A 17,569-nucleotide genomic window follows, 5' to 3' on the forward strand; every position below is an offset into this window, starting at 1 on the left:
CCGTCATAGACCCCAGGAGGGACAATGCTTGACGCAGGGATATGGAGGGGAGATCCCTCATTCTGGAGACTAAGCTGATCATTTTTTGCACTTTCTCGCAAGGCAGGCGGCAATCTTGCATGACGGAGTCCAATGTGACGCCAAGATATTCCTGGACTTGGCATGGTATTAACTTGGACTTTGCCAGGTTTACCAGCCAGCCCAGGTTCTCTAGAGACTGCATAGTCTCTTTTAGCTGTCTCTCGCAATGTTGTTGGGAGTTGCCGATTACCAGGAGATCGTCGAGATACAGCACTATTAAGGTGTCCTGCTCCCTTAGGTGAGCCATCACTTCCGCCATCAGCTTGGTAAAAACGCGAAGCGCTATGGCTAGCCCGAATGGGAGGGCAGAAAATTGGAAATGTCTTAACACCCCCCGATGTGGACCGCAATTGTGAGGAATTTTTGGTGGTCTTTGTGAATAGGGACGTGGTAATATGCATCCTTCTAGTCTAGAACTGCCATAAAACAAAGTGGGAACACTTTTATTGATGTTTTTACTGTTTACATCTTGAAAGACTGTACATTTAGGTACTTGTTTAGGTTTTTCAGATTTATAATAGTCCTGTAGGACCCATCTGGTTTTTTCCTCAGGAAGAAGGGGGAATAGAATCCTTTCCCTCCTTCTTGGGGGGGAACTTCCAGAAGAACAGCTTTGTCTGCTAGCGTCATTATTTCCTGCTCTAGCATGAGTTGTTCCTCTTTCGAAGACCTGAAAGATGTTGTCATGTAAGAGGGGTGAGGAATTTTGTGGAAACGCAGTTTCAGTCCTGATTTGACTATGACCAATATCCATGGACTGTTGGTAATTTTTTCCCAGGCTGGGAAAAACAAAGATAGTCTTCCCTCGACCTGGGGCAAAAGTTCATTGGGCGGGTTTTTTGTTGTCGGTAGGGCTTTTGTTAAAAACAGGAACCCCTTGTTTTTATTTTTCTTATCTTCCCACCTATCCTGGTTCTTCCCCTGCTTCCTACGGATAAACCTCTTGTTCCGAAAGGGCCTCCTGTAGAAGGGGTAAGCGAGGGTGGGAAATGATTTCTTCTTCTTATCCCCTGCCTTATCCAGGATGTCATCTAGAGTGGGCCCGAATAAAAATTCCCCTTCACAGGGGATGGTACACAGCTTGGATTTTGTTTGAAGATCCCCTGGCCAACACTATAGCCAGAGAGCCCGCCTAGCCGCATTAGAGAAAACCGCCGATCTAGCTGCTTGTCTGATTGAGTCTGCAGACGCATCTGCTAGAAAAGCGGCGGCCCCCCGCATTACTGGTAAGGTATTTAGGATGGAGTGTCGAGATGGTCTATTTTTAATGTCACTTTCAAGTTGGTCAAGCCAGACCATTAGTGAACGTGATGTGCATGCAGCGGCCACTGCTGGTTTTAATCCTCCCCCAGCTGCCTCCCATGAGCTTTTTAGGAATGCGTCTGCGTTTTTATCCATGGGAACATCTAGCTTGGGAGCTTTCTCCCAGAAAGAGCAGGATTGGTCATCAAAGGGGTACTTCCTTTTTGGTGTGAGCAGAGCTTTTCTTATGGGTTTTTTCCACTCTTTTTTAATCAGGGCCTGGATTTTTTCGTTAAGCGGAAAGGCCCTTCTTCTCTTTTGCTCAAGACACCCAAACATGATGTCCTGTACTGACTTTTTTGGATGAGGGTCGGTTAACCCCATAGTGTTTCTTACTGCTTTAATACGACTATCAGTTTCTTCTATGGGAAAGCAGCTACGACCAAAGGTGGAAGATGAAGAAGATGAGGTGGTGGAAGAACTAGAAGTATCTGAGTCCCCTTCTTCACTAGCTGAGTCATTGGATTCTGGTGTAGGGGATCTGTGCCTGATCTTTCGCCGTTTTTTTCCCCCCTGTAAGGTTTTAAAGGTATCTTCCACCTGTTTTTTTATCAGGGTTCTGAGGTCTGTGGCGAACCCGGGAAGCCCTTCGCATACTGTCTGCTGGATCCATGAGCTACATAGTCTCTTCTCCCAGGTGTGGGGGAGATCCTCCCTTCAGAGGGCACATACTTTATGTTTGGATTTACAAGAGCTTTTCTTCCCCCAGGGAAAAGAGACAAATATAGGCCCTCATTAATTCCTAACATTCACGAAGATCACTCACCACCTGAAGGACCCATAAGTACCGGCTGGGGATCTGGTGTAGGTTTATCCTTAATATGGGATGCTGCGCTGCACTCCTTGCTGTGCATTGATCCTGAACGTCGTTTACCGGTTGTATCCTGGTGTCCTTTTTGAGGCCTGCGTTTTTGCTGCTGCTGCTGTTGCGACGGCGGCTGCGGTGTAGATCTAGATAGGGGAGATCCCTCCAGGTTGCTTATGGTGGCAGGGGAACGCTGGTCGAGCTCCATAGGAAGCATTTTGACCTGGGCTGCTTCCCTTATATAGTGGCCGCTTGTTCCCGGCATTTGTGCTGTTTAAAACGCCGGCGCATGAGCGGTGTCTGGTTTTCCCAGACATGCATTGCGCCGGATCGCGCCCGAATTCCAGCGCATGCGCAATGCCGCCAAGAATAGAATTCCGACAGGACCGCCCACAAGATGGCACCGCGCTTTGCCGCGCGTAGCGCTGGTTTCCCGGAACCCCCGGGCGCCCCAGCCGTGCAGACTAACGCTGGGAGGCCGCACTAGCGTTGCCTCCTGCTCCTCAGAGGGACCCACCCGGGATGCTGCTGCATTACTTTTTCTTACAGAGAGAGTCGGCCGCGATCCTCCTTGCCGCCTCTCTCCGCACACCCTAGAGGCCCCCGACCCCAGCGGTGGCGCCTCGGGACACCACATCAGCCGAGACAGGGGGACTTCCGCTGTCTAAGTCGGACCGATTGGGCCCGGAATTCCCGCGACGAGGTATGTCTTCTGTAGGTCTCCCATCAAGGACAGGAAACCAAACTGATGCGGGAGAAAAGTATCGCCTTTTTATCTGTAGGTTTCCTGTCCTTGGTGGGCGGATCCCCTCTGTCCGTGGTGCCGTCATGGGGGATAGAGAAATTTTGTGGCTGTAGCTGCGACGGTGCAGATGCCAATCCCGGACATACACACATACACACACACACACACACACACATTCAGCTTTATATATTAGATTACACCCTGTGATATCACTGTGTATATTCATTATTACACCCCTGTGATATCACGGTGTATAGTCATTATTACACACCTGTGATATCACTGTCTATAGTCCTTATTACACCCTGTGATATCACTATGTATAGTCATTATTACACACCTGTAGTATCGTCTTGTGGAATCTTCTCCTTCAAGTTACTCATATATGGCTGATCGTTCATTATCCGCTCTTCTTCATCCTGCAGCTTAATATCAGTCACACCTCCATCCTGATGTAACATATATAACAATTCAGTACAACACGGCAGAAACAAGAACAGAAGAATCTCCCATATATTGGAGCGCACGTACAGTAGCTTGCCAATGTATTCACCACCTTGGCATTTTTCATGTTTTGCCATCTCTCAACCTGGAATTTCACTGTTTGTTGAAGGTTTGCATCACATCATGTAAAGAACATGCCGACAACTGTGACCATTTTGTTATCTTTTTATTGTGAAGCAAACTTGGACAAAATAACTGAAAATTTCAGTGTGCATAACTATTCACACTCCTAAAGTCAGTACTTTGTAGAGCCTCCTTTTGTGCCAATTACAGCTACAAGTCGCTTTGGATAGGTCGCTATAAGCTTTCCACATCTGACCACTGGGATATTTGCCCATGTCAAGGCAACAATGCTCCATCTCCTTCATATTAGATGGTTTCCTCTGGTGAACCGCAATCTTCAAGTCTAAAAACATATTATGAATTAGATTAAGGTCTTGGCTTTGACTAGGTCACTCCAAAACACAGACACGCTTCCCCTTAAAGGGAATCTGTCAGTCCTGGGACATTTTGAACCTATTATATGGGCATACAGGTGATACATTGGTAACAACAGTCATAGCTTTATTCATCATATTAGCAATATTCTTGTACAGAAATCTTTTTTTTTTGTTGTGGTAATCAGTTCGGGGTGTGGGGTGCCTGCAAGAAAACTTTGCCTTCGGTCTTCATTATACCAGCCCCCTCCCATCAGCATCACTTTGCCCTGTGACATGTAGTGGTGGTCCCGGAATCCAGCACCTGCGTCCTGCAATAGTGCGATTATACATCACTTTTCCACACTTGTATGGGCATTGTGGCTTCTTCTGAACAGTCGTGGCCATTCACTGGGAGTGCGGAGTGGTGAGAGCACCTTATCACCGTGCAAGCCAGTCGTCACTGGCGCAGAAGTAGCAGTGACACGCCTGCACAGAACAAAGAACCCACTGCCCATAGAAGGGTGGAAAAGTTATGTGTAATCACGCTATTGTTGGGGGCAGGCACGGGACTCCACACAAGTCAAAGAGCACAGTAACGCTGATGGGAGGGGGCTGGTGTGATCGTGAAGACCGGAGGCAGAGTTTTCTTTCAGGCACCGCATGCCCCAGAGCCTGGAAGAACTCATTAGCATAACAGAGTGAAAGAGGATTTCACCACAAGAATACTGTTGATATGAGGCATACAGGTATGACTGTTAACATTGTATCACTCGTATGTCTATATTAATAGGTTAAAAACATCTCGGGGGGGTGACAGATTCCCTTTAAACCAATCAAGTGTTGCTTTAGCGGATGCTTTGGGTCATTGTCTTGTTGGAAGGTAAACCTTCACCTTCGTCCCAGTCTCAAATCACTGACAGACTGAAACAGATTTTGCTCACTAATATCCCTGTTTTGCACACTATCCATCTTACCCTTGTCTCAGACCATTTTCCCTGTCCTTGCGGGCAAAACATATCCCCACAACATGATGCTGCCACAATGTTTCACTGTGGGGATGCTATTCTTGGAGTGATGAGCTCTGTTGGGTTAGTTTGGCTTCAGACATAGCATTTAACTTGGTGGCCAAAAAGTTCAATTTTGGATTGGGTGTATGGACGGATACTCCAGTCTCTGCTTGAGAACTCTGCAGCTCTTCAGGGTTACCTTTGGTCTCTGTGCTTCCTCTCTGATTAATGCCCTCCTTGTCCGGACTGAGTGTTTTGGTGGGCACTTAGCAGGCTTGTTGTAGTACCATGTTTTTTCAATTTGATGATAATGGATTTTATGGTGCTCCGGGGGATCATCAGAGATTGGGATATTTTTTATTTTTTTTTAACCCAACCCTGACTTGTAGTTCTCAACATCTTTGTTCCTGACTTATGTGGAGATCTCCTTGGTCTTCATGGTGGTGTTTGGAGATCTCCTTGGTCCTCATGGTGGTGTTAGGTTAGTGGTGCCTCTTGTAAGTGGTGTTTCAGCCTCTGTGGCCTTTCAGAAAAGGTAAAGTGAATATACTGACAACATGTGACACTTAGATTGCACACGGGTGGACGTCCCGTCACTAAGCATGGGACTTATGAAGGGAATTACTTGCGGCACAAATTTTTAAGGGCTTCATAGCAAAATGGGTGAATACAAATGCACATGCCAATTTTTATTTATTTTATCCCATAAATTGAATTTTCGCCTATATTTTTTCCTCACTTCACCAACTCAGAATATTTAATATATCAAAAAGAGAAACCGGAAGCTTAATTGCCAATAAAAACAGTAATATTTTATGAATTACAGACAAATATAAAAACATGTAATAAATACAATAACAACCAGTGGAGATACTGTAACAGAATATACTGTCTGCATACACTTGTTGGTGCACCTGTAAATCATCAAGTGATCCCAATAGTTTATCTATTCAATGCATAGAGCCCATCATATAAAAACCATGTATATGGCAGCAAATTGGTGAGGTACAATAAATCCTGAGTGGATATAATATGTCACAGTGGACAGAATACACACTAAGCGCCAAGGATACATAATAAAGAAAGGGCCATAAAGTGATACTGTGCCTTACATGTTTTTATAGTTGTCTGTAATTAATAAAATATGACTGTTTTTATTGGCAATTAAGCTTCCGGTTTCTCTTTTTGATATATTGTATGCACATGGAAGTGCCTTTGTTCTAGGCCTTTATTGGGATAATCAGAATATTTAATGCTGATGTATCACACACAAATCAGATTACAGAAATATTTAAGCACAGGTTGCAATGTAACAAAATAGGTAAAAAGCCAAGAAGGGTGTCAATACTTGCGCAAGCCACTGTATGAGAGCAGGCCCATTTACCTGGTGACTCTCCAGACAGTCCTGGGAACACAGAGGAGCCGGATATCTCTCTGTGGGAATTGTTACCCCAAGTCCATCTGTAGGAAACAGATACAAAAGAAATGTTAAATGGGGTGATGGGGATAGTAAGTGACCCTCTAACAGATATTAACATCCCTTTCCTTACACTGCTGCTCGGCCATGACATCAGTCTCTTCTTCGTCATCTACGAGCTCAACTTTAAAATAAATTAGATCATCGTCCTAAAAATATAAGAACAATGTGAAAGGAGCCACGAATCAGTGACTTATGGTTGTTTGTAGGCGAGATGATAACAACATCTACCTGATGATTCTCCGAGACATTCTCCTCTGGGTAATTCTGAGAAAACAGAGGAGCCGGACATCTCTCCAGGAGATTTCTCTTACTGGATCCATCTGTGGGAAACATAGTGACTGAATTCGTATAAAATATATTTAAATATATGAAAACACACACAATATATATATATATATATATATATATATATATATATATATATATATATATACGGAATGCCCGCTCAATCTGCAATAAGCTTCATGTGATTCATAACCTCCCTCACACAAGCTTGCCTTCCTTGGCCTCACAGAAACTTGGCTAACGCCCTCTGACACCACCTCCCCTGCTGCGCTGTGTTATGGCGGCCTCCACTTCACCAACACCCCTCGTCCCGGCAACAGACACGGTGGAGGAGTGGGTCTTCTCCTTTCTTCTAACTGCACCTTTAACCCAATCCCACCTCTACCCTCCCTTATCCTCCCCTCTTTTGAAGTCCAGTCTGTCCGCATCTACTCTCCCTCAAACCTCCAAGTGGCCATCATATACCGACCTCCGGGCCCGGCCACTGCCTTTATTGACCAATTCTCCACCTGACTTCTTCACTTTCTCTCTGCTGACATTCCCACCATCATCATGGGTGACTTCAATATCCCCACTGATACCCCTCAGTCAACAGCCTCCAAACTTCTGTCCCTTACTTCATCTTTTGGACTTAGTCTACGTTCACATTTGCGATGTGCGCCGCAGCGTCGTCGCCGCAACGCACAACGCATCAAAAACGCAGTAGCAACGCATGGTATTTCGACGCATGCGTTCAACGCATGCGTCGAAAAACGCTGCGTTTTTTGGAAACGCAGTTGCGTTTTGACCAGAAAACGCTGCGTTTTTCAACGCATGCGTTTTCCTACAGTGAGTCATTCTTCATCACCAAAAAAAAAAAAAAGGGTCTACACACTAGATAAGGACCACCAATGGCTAGAAGAGGGTTGGTGTTATGTAATTGTGTATATATACCCTGGCAGAGATGAATTCCTCCCATTTTGCTGGTATTCATGATGGAGCGTCCCATGGACAGTATCTACATGGATATGGAGATGGAATTTGCCTTGGCTAATGCCTATGCTGTCGCCTGTTTTCATCAAAGGGAAAGGGAAAAACGGAGATGGAGTCGTGGCCGCTTTTGGATACACCCTATCGTGGAAGTCCGGGAGAGCCGTGGAGCATACCATTGCTTGTTTGGCGAACTGAATGACAACCTGGAGAAATATTTCGAATATACCAGGATGTCTCAGGACAGCTTCCGCTATCTTCTGCGTCGGGTGGAAGGATCCATTAGCAGGCAGGACACGCAGCTCCGGAGAGCTATTTCCGCAGAGGAACGGCTGCTGGTGACTCTACGGTACGTAGCTGTTTGAATGACTGTGATATGTTCTTCCCTTTGTTTATCTTTTTTTTTAATTTTTTTGGGGTTTGGTATGGTCAATGTACTTTTATAAATTGCAATGTACTTTAATGTAACTTCTTTATTTATCTTCTTGGCAGTTTCCTGGCTACCGGAGAGACCTTGAGATCACTTCATTTTCAATTCCGGATTGGAGTCTCCACTCTTTCCGGAATTATTGCTGAGATATGCCGCGCTTTGTGGGATAATATCCGGGAGGAATTTTTACCCGTCCCTACAAGTGAAATCTGGGAGGCCAACGCACAGAAATTTGAGGAAGTGTGTTCTTTTCCAAACTGTATTGGCGCAGTGGACGGAAAGCACATTCGGATTACCAAGCCTGCGAAAAGTGGATCCCTTTTCTACAATTACAAAAAATACTTTTCAACTGTGCTCATGGCAATTGCTGGTGCGGACTGCCGTTTTCTCGCAGTGGACATTGGTGCGTTTGGCCGTGCAAATGACTCACGCACATTTAAAGAGTCGGATATGGGCCAAAAATTATATGGCAACAATTTTAATTTCCCACAGCCACGACCTCTTCCCCACACCGAAGGCCCTGCGATGCCATTTGTTGTGGTTGGGGATGAGGCATTCCAAATGTCTGCCAACCTATTGAAACCCTACTCCAGTCGGGGCTTGGACCACACCAAAAGGGTGTTCAATTACAGACTGTCCAGGGCCAGAAGGACTGTGGAGTGCGCCTTTGGCATCCTTGTCTCCAAATGGCGTATATTAGGGTCCGCCATTAATCTTAAAATTGAAACAGTGGATGAGGTGGTGAAGGCTTGTGTGGTTCTCCACAATTACATTATGGCCAAAGAGAGACTGAATGTGGAACTCGATGAACCCATAGCCAACCCATTGCCCGATTACCATGATCATCCTCTGAGGACAAGTGTGGAAATTGCGCAGATGAGGGATCGTTTTGCGGCCTATTTTGTGTCAGATGTTGGCCGTGTGTCATGGCAAGATACAATGGTGTAGTAAGTTACTGTTGGACTGTATTCTGGTTTTAACTACACCAATAAATACCTCTACTGTGACTATGCTAAAAATGTAATATAATAATAAACTAATTCTCCAGTAAATGTGCAATAAATGTAATCCGTTTAGGTTGGTTTGGTTATGTCAACTTTTACATCTACCTATAGTTCACAAATGTAATGTGCCTTATCTAAAAAATTGGAACCCTTTGTTTTTAAAATGTTGTTGTTTAATAAAAAAAATTTCTTCAGTTTTCTACCCTGCTTCAAAGAACAAATTTATACCATACCATATAACATATTTATTTGTTTGTCAGATCGCCGTGTATCGTTGTGTTTGACAGCAAAAACAACGATACCAGCGATGTTTTACAATGGTAATCAGGGTAAATATCGGGTTACTAAGCGTAGGGCGGCGCTTAGTAACCTGATATTTACCCTGGTTACCAGTGTTAAATGTAAAACAAACAACAGTACATATACTCATCTCCGCGTCCCCCGGCGTCCGCTTCCTGCACTGACTGAGCGCCGGGCGTAAAGTGAATGCACAGCACAGCGGTGATGTGACCGCTCTGCTGTTAGGGCCGTCACTCAGTCAGTGCAGGGAAGCTGACGCCGGGGGACGCGATTGTGAGTATATGTACTGTTGTTTTATTTACATTTAACACTGGTAACCAGGGTAATCATCGGAAGCGCGGCGGCCTGCGCTTAGCAACCTGATGTTTACCCTGGTTACCCGGGGACCTCGGCATCGTTGTTCGCTGGAGAGCTGTCACACAGACAGCTCTCCAGCGACCAAATAGCGATGCTGCAGTGATCTGCATCATTGTCTGTTTCGCTGCAGCATTGTTAAGTGTGAAGGTACCTTTCCGTTATGTGTCCACGTTCAGGATTGCATCAGGATTTGGTCAGGATTTTTCATCAGTATTTGTAAGCCAAAACCAGGAGTGGAACAATTAGAGGAAAAGTAGAATAGAAACATATGCTCCACTTCTGTATTTATCACCCACTCCTGGTTTTGGCTTACAAATACTGATGTAAAATCCTGACCAAATCCTGATGCAATCCTGAGCGTGGACACATACCCTTAGTGTTTGAAAACAGCTAATACACTTTAGTGTTTGTAAACACCTCATACAGCAATGAGAGACACCCAAAAAAAGGCAAATAAAAAATTGTAAAAATAGTGTCTGACATTGCATATATGAGGTGTTTGAAGCACAAAATATGTGTAGACGGCGCACGGCGTGACTTGCCGAGAAGTATACTGGAAAATAAGAACAAAGTTTTAAAACAAACAATTTTTATTGGGGGGAAACAGAAAAAAAAAGGGGAAAGGAACTTAGGGGGTATCAACCTCCGCTACCAGCGGTGAATGGTAAGTCTCTGGTGGTTGGGAACGGGGAGAGGAAGAGGATGCTGAGTCAGAGTCCAGGAGACTAGATGGAAGGTCCAAACCCTCCGCAGGGTATACTGGGGAAACCGGCACATCTGTAGGGGAGGGAGGAGGCAACACAAGCCTTTGCCAGCTTCTTGGTTGGCCCTGGCTGCTCCTGCTGCGGCTAGAGCCCCAACGCGTACTCTGTGTCTGTATTGGAGCAGCCAGAGCCTCCGTGTGTGTCCTCTTCCTTCTTTTTCCCTCTCCCGCGGCAGCTCCCCCAGAATGACGGCTACGGGAGGATGAGGGCCTGGCAGGAGCAGGAGTCGGCGGCACAATCCTATGGTGCCTGTGGTGGTGTCGCTCGGCACGTGGACCTCGGTGGGGTGGCTGGAGTGGCTCTGCAGCAGGAGTCGGAGTCATGCTAGCCAGCGACGGCACTACGGGCAGTGTCGCTGACTGCATGACCCGAGCCTGCTGCAGAGCCCTCACGTAGGCAGTGTTGCAGGCCTGCATCACCGAAATCTGGAGTTCCGGCGTAAGGTGTTCCACCATGCCCTTACCAATGGTACTAAAAAAATGTTTGGCCGGACTCGAGAGCTCGGATTCCATAGTTTCAAGGCGCCGGTCGATATTGGACAGACGAGTGTCCATTTTATCGCTCAACGCCTTGAAACAGTTCTGGAAAACCGTGCTCAAATGCAAAAATTCGGGCATGGCTGGCCTGTCCGAGGCCCGCTGGCGCTGTCGGGAATTCCCGAACGAAGGTGCGCCAGAGGCCTCGGGCAGGGGAACACCTGATGGACCGGCTGCCGGTTCTCCAGATGGTGGTGCAAGCCTGCTGTCGCTGTGGGAGGGCTGTGACGGGTCAGATGGCGATTCATGAAGGTCCGCTCCTGCGGGGCGAGCTCTCTCGAGGGTGCTGCTGTGTGTCCTGTGAAAAGATTAGGAAAAAATTAGTCTTCAATTAATAACCTATCACATACGCCAACTTCTGTAACAAAATTAACATTACATGACACAACAATACATTACAATCCCCTGTCTCTCAGTCTGTGTGGCCTATAATAAATTGCTGATTGTTATCGCCAGCTGACCGTTATGGCTGACGATAACAATCATGGACATACCTACGGCAGAAAATGACTGTTCATTCCCGCTGCCAAAACATTTTTACCGCATACCTCTGTCATCGTTACAAAAAAAATTTTGTCAAAAAATCTTTCTTGACGCTGCCTATGCTGCAAAAATAGTATAACATTTAAAGTCAAGATAAAAATAAAAAAAAAATAAAAAAAAAAAACACAGTGACTTTGCTGATCTGATCGCAGGAACGGCCATGACGTTAGGATCATGTGATCGAGACGTCATCATTATTCCTGCGATCAGAACTACCCTGACTCAGAACGTAACCTGTCATGGACTACAAGGACTCATGCTTAACCAAAAAAATTACTAATGGGCTATATACCATTCCACTAGGGAAAAAGTTACGTGGATGGCCAATATGCTACGCTGACTACATGGATGGCCAATACACTATGTGCCTGGGAAATATACTATGTGGATACGTGGCTAGAACGTGTACTATGTGGCTGCGATATAGTGGCCTGGCAATATACTATGTGGATGCACAATGTACGTGGCTGGGCAATGTACTATGTGGCTGTGCAATATGCTATGTGTCTGGGCAATGTACAATGTGGCTGTGCAATATGCTATGTGTCTGGGCAATGTACTATGTGGCTGTGCAATATGCTATGTGTCTGGGCAATGTACTATGTGGCTGTGCAATATGCTATGTGTCTGGGCAATGTACAATGTGGCTGTGCAATATGCTATGTGTCTGGGCAATGTACTATGTGGCTGTGTAATATGCTATGTGTCTGGGCAATGTACAATGTGGCTGTGCAATATGCTATGTGTCTGGGCAATGTACAATGTGGCTGTGCAATATGCTATGTGTCTGGGCAATGTACTATGTGGCTGTGCAATATGCTATGTGTCTGGGCAATGTACTATGTGGCTGTGCAATATGCTATGTGTCTGGGCAATGTACAATGTGGCTGTGCAATATGCTATGTGTCTGGGCAATGTACTATGTGGCTGTGCAATATGGTATGTGGACAAAATACTTACTGTCGGCAGCCAAGGATCGGTCTTAGGAACTGTAGTGCCCTGCTGTACTTATAGGGCACCGACTTGGCCACAGCAGCACCGCTACGAGATTGCTCCTCCTCAGTACGGAGCCCCTTATTGAAACGGTCCTTCATGGATCGCCATCTGGTCCTCAACTTTTTAACTGTGAATGCAAAGAAAAAAAAAAGGTTACATATTTAGCATTTTAAAAGGATAAAACAACCATGTGCGATGCAAAGTTTAGGCGTTGATCGCATCACACACGGTTGTGTTTATCCTGGCAAGATGGGTCATAGCAGCGTATCAGCAATACTCACGAAAGTTGCCTTTGTCCTTTGCTGAAGCGCTGTCAAAGCCATCCCACAGCGACTTTGCCACCTCTACCCACAAACGCCTCAACACCACCTGGTCCATGTGCCGGGGGTCACGGCTGTCCCACAACGGGCCACGCTCCTGGATGCTGGAGATCAGGAGGTCCACATCTATACTGTCTCCTTGGTCCCGTTGTGAAACCTAGAAAAATTAGAAAACAAAAAGGTTACAAATATGCAAATATTAACAACCACCAGCACCTGTCATGATATGTACCTTTGCCCTATCCTTTGCCATTTGATGTATGTATATTGATGGTTTCTACACCTGTATTTTGGATTTTTTTTGTGCAGGGAGTTCAACTTTATGTTACCTTCCCCCAATACTTGCTGCCCTGAAAAGCTATATGTAATTAAGCTTAGTAAACATCCCTAGTGAAAGCAGGATGCTACTCAAATGTAATGTTCCTCACAGCAGGATGCTACTCAAAAAAAATATATATATACTCACTCGCCGGCCTGACGCCACACCTTGGCCCCGAGCTCTCTGCTCCCGCTGTGTGCCTTCCCCCTCACTTGAAGAAGCCTGTAAAAATTGTATACAAAAATTATTGTCAATGCTACAAATGGCAGCGAATAGTAAGCAACTGGACATAATTACTCACCGCACTCCCCCGCGCCGATTGGCCAGATGCTGATGAACTTGCCATTCTTGCAAGTTTGTTCTGCAATGAAAAAATGAGCAAAAAATCACATCCAAGTAACAATGCCACATACAATAAAATAGGCCCAAAACATTAAAACAACCACAATTGACTGTTGACTGATAGGACAATGCAAACTCAAAAAGCGACACCACAACGCCATACATTGCAAGAGAATACAATAGAAGAAACAATGCAAGAATAGACCCCAAACAAAATTAAGCAAAAATAGACACCTAGGTCCAAATTTTTAAATATAAAAACTTCCAAAAAAAACCTTAGAGGAAAAAAAAAGGCACAATGAAATAGCAAACTAATGAACGCCATACTTTACAATTACAACAAGACATGATCCAAAACAACACCATCTGGTGACATCTAACCACAGAAATACATCAGAAAAAGGCGAAAAATACCATTCTAGATAATAAGCAATAAACATTACGGGACAACCGCTGTTACAATATACAGCAACCAAAAGAAAAACCATAGTCAAATAGAAAAGAAAACACATGAAATTTAAAAAAAAGGGCCCCACCCAAAAAAACCAAAACCATTATACTACACACTTGGCAATGCAAACAGTCAAGAAAGGAGATATATGCCATACGGAAAACGACGTAAAACCATCAGAGATTTAAAAAAAAAAAAAAAAAAAGAGAAAATACAATTGAAAATAATATAGCAGCACGGAACAATACAATACAAATGAAACATCATAAATGTAGCCCCCCCACCAGCAAGAAAAGACACTCAAGGAAAGAAAAAAAAATGCCAACAGCATAATAAAACACAGCAAGACATGAGCCAAGAAAACGCCATACGGTTACCCCCAACAATAGAAACCAGAAAAACATGCACCAGAAATTTAACAAGAAAAAATCAGCCAAAAAAAAAGACATTGAACAACCGCATGACACCAGAACAACCCAAAACCAATCCAAAACCAAGCAAGGCCAAAGACAAGAAACGCCATCATATAACGCCAGAAGTACATCAGAACCAGATTAAAAAAAAAAAAAATTTCAATACAACCCACAGTGCCATAACCGTACAATAGCACAGACCAAACATTGCACAAATTAAATCAAAATCAAGAAATAAAACACAGAATAAAAAATATGCAAAGAGAAATATATACTTACAGGTTTGGCAAGCAGATTCTCCTCTCTGTGTCTTGTCTGGATAGCCTTGTGAAAGACAATGGCAACCCCCCCTTTTTTTTTTATATATATAGTGTTTTTTTAGTGTCTAGACAAAGTCTAGACAATGTTTTGCATTTTTTATTTGACAACGCATGCGTCGTACAACGCACCACGACGCAAGTACTTGCGTCGTTTGCGTTGTCAATACAAGTCAATGGGGGGAAAGGCGCATCGACGACGCAAACACGACGCAAACACGACGCATGCGTTTTTTAAAAGGTCAGCGCCGCCTGAAAAATGCAACATGTTGCGTTTGCCGCGCCCTGACAGGTGCGCCCTAACGCCGCATGCGGCGCACAACGCAACGCATGACAACGCATGTACATGCGGCCCCATGCGGCGCCAATGTTAAAGATAGGGCCGCACGACGCATGCGTTTTCTTGCGGCGACGACGCTGCGGCGCACACCGCAAATGTGAACGTAGCCTTACTCAGTGGTCCTCCGCAGCCACCCACACAGACGGACACACCCTAGACCTGGTCTTCACCCGTCTCTGCTCTCTATCTAACTTCACCACCTCCCCTCTCCCTCTATCCGACCACCATCTGCTCACTTTCTCATCCCTGTCCTTCTCACCGGTCACCCATGTCCAGCAACATGCGCACCCCCGCAGAAACCTTGCACACCTAGACTCCCACACGCTCTCTGACTCTATCCTACCACTGGCATCCATATCCTCACTCCATGACAGACAGTGCCGTTGCTTTCTACAATGCCACTCTCGCTTCAGCTATTGACATGGTCACCCCTCTCGTTCATGGCAGTGTACGACGTATCAATAGACAACCCTGGCACAATAACACCACTAAAAAGCTCCGGCAACTGTCCAGGGTTGCAGAGCGGCATTGGAAGAAAACACATTCGCAAGACGACTTCACTGCATTCAAACAGGCAACACTTGCTTTTAAATCTGCTCTCACCTCTGCTAAACAGGCCTACTTCACAACCCTCGTCGTATCTTCCCTATCCTACAACCCCAAACAGTTATTCAAAATTTTAACTCCCTCCTCCGCCCCCCCCCACTGCCCCCTCCAACCTCCCTCATCTCTGCTGAGGACTTTGCCACACACTTTAAAAATAAGATCGACCAAACAAGGCAAGTCTTCATTGTTCAACCACCACAACCCCTTTGTATACCAGACCAATGCCAAAACCCCATATCCTCCCTCTTCCAAGATCACTGAAGGGGGGCTTAATTGTCTCCTCTCCAAATCGCACCTCATCACCTGTGCGCTTGACCCCATCCCATCTCCTCCCCAACCTTACCGACACACTTATCCCATCCCTAACCCACCTCTTCAACCTATCACTAACTTCTGGCACCTTCCCTTCTGCTTTGTCCAGCTATCGCACAATATCGCTGCTTCCATTCGCTTCCAAAATCCTGGAGCAGCACGTCCACGCTGAACTTTCCTCCCACCTCTCATCTAACTTGCTCTTTGACAATCTACAATCTGATTTTCGCCCCATCACTCAACTGAGACAGCCCTGACCAAAATCACTAATGACTTACTTGCAGCCAAACCTAACGGACAATACTCTGTACTCCTCCTTCTAGACCTGTCCTCTGCTTTTGACACAGTTGACCACTGCCTCCTACTACAGATCCTCTCCTCCCTTGGCATCAAAGACCTCGCCCTATCCTGGATCTCCTCATACCTTTCCAACTGCACATTCAGCGTCTCCCACTCCCACACTACGTCCTCATCCCACCCTCTCTCTGTTGGAGTCCCCCGAGGCTCTGTTCTAGGACCCCTACTCTTCTCAATCTGCACACTTGGCCTGGGACAACTCATAACCTGTCTCCTCCATATATCTCTGAACTAATCTCCCAATATCTTCCCTCACGTAATCTCCAGTCCTCCCAAGACCTTCTCTCCTCCACACTTATCCGCTCCTCACCCAACCACCTCCAAAGACTTCTCCAGAATATCCCCCATCCTCTGGAATTCTTTGCACCAACACATCCGACTATCAACCACATTCGGATCCTTCAGACGGAACCTGAAAACCCATCTCTTCAGGAAAGCCTACAGCCTACACTGACCCCGCTGCCTCCTCACCACTACTGAAGCTACCACCTCACCAACATCGGTGCTCCTACAACCCTCAACCTATTGTCGCCATCCCCACCATCCTGTAGAATGTAAGCCCACAAGGGCAGGGTCGTCACCCCTCTGTATCACTCTGTAATTGTTAGGTTGCTTACTGTAAATGATATCTGTAATTTGTATGTAACCCCCTTCTTATGTACAGCACCATGGAATCAATGGTTCTATATAAATAAATAATAATAATAATAATAATAATAATAATAATGTGCTGCAGAAGACCAGGGAAGATAAAAGTCTGCAGAGACGAAGTGTGAATGAGAAAACTCATGAAAAAGAAAAGAAAGATAACGACACCAATCAGAGACAATGTCATCTATCAGGTACCTGGATGCAAATTTTATTGTAATGCTAATTCTAAAATTGTTATTTATGTTAGGATCATTAAATGGGTTGTCCAAGTTTGTGATGAATCTACAGTCATTCTATGTGACTGCAGACTTTTGAATTCTCAGTGCGCACTGCACGCTGTCAGGATGCTCTGGTTCCAGCGATTTGCATACATGCGGTCACGTGCTGACAGACATATGTGGCCTCGCTACTTGAAAACTAATTGAGCGAGCACAGACATGTCTAGTTGGAATGTGGCCAGAAGTATACAAATCTCATACTTGTGCTCACATGAAAGTTCACTTTTGCCACAGGAAAGGGAGAATCCTAAAAGTGTGCAGTGCAAGCGCTGCGAGAATTCAGAAGCCTGGAGTCACAAAGAGTGATTGCAGACTTTCATCTCCAACCTGGACAAG

The 17,569-nt window shown here is 45.3% G+C and overlaps 2 protein-coding genes across 2 annotated transcripts in view; both read right to left on the minus strand.

Annotated features, from left to right (window-relative positions):
* LOC143817865 (oocyte zinc finger protein XlCOF8.4-like) overlaps positions 1–17,569 on the minus strand; it is a 251,108-nt gene that overhangs the window by 91,027 nt on the left and 142,512 nt on the right. Inside the window, exons 6-9 of the mRNA XM_077299328.1 lie at positions 6,572–6,663; positions 6,414–6,489; positions 6,248–6,324; positions 3,274–3,382 (exon numbers count right to left, since the gene is read on the minus strand). Coding sequence (XP_077155443.1) covers positions 3,274–3,382; positions 6,248–6,324; positions 6,414–6,489; positions 6,572–6,663 — 354 coding nt within the window. The remainder of the gene's footprint in view (positions 1–3,273; positions 3,383–6,247; positions 6,325–6,413; positions 6,490–6,571; positions 6,664–17,569) is intronic.
* LOC143817533 (uncharacterized) lies at positions 12,473–13,688 on the minus strand. The gene is made up of 3 exons (XM_077299023.1): positions 13,314–13,688; positions 12,809–13,004; positions 12,473–12,654 (listed from the first exon to the last, which is right to left on the minus strand). The coding sequence occupies exons 1-3, from the start codon at positions 13,455–13,457 to the stop codon at positions 12,488–12,490; spliced, it is 507 nt and encodes a 168-aa protein (XP_077155138.1). The 5' UTR covers positions 13,458–13,688; the 3' UTR covers positions 12,473–12,487.

This window comes from Ranitomeya variabilis, chromosome 3, assembly GCF_051348905.1.
Source record: "Ranitomeya variabilis isolate aRanVar5 chromosome 3, aRanVar5.hap1, whole genome shotgun sequence".
Lineage (NCBI taxonomy): Eukaryota > Metazoa > Chordata > Amphibia > Anura > Dendrobatidae > Ranitomeya > Ranitomeya variabilis.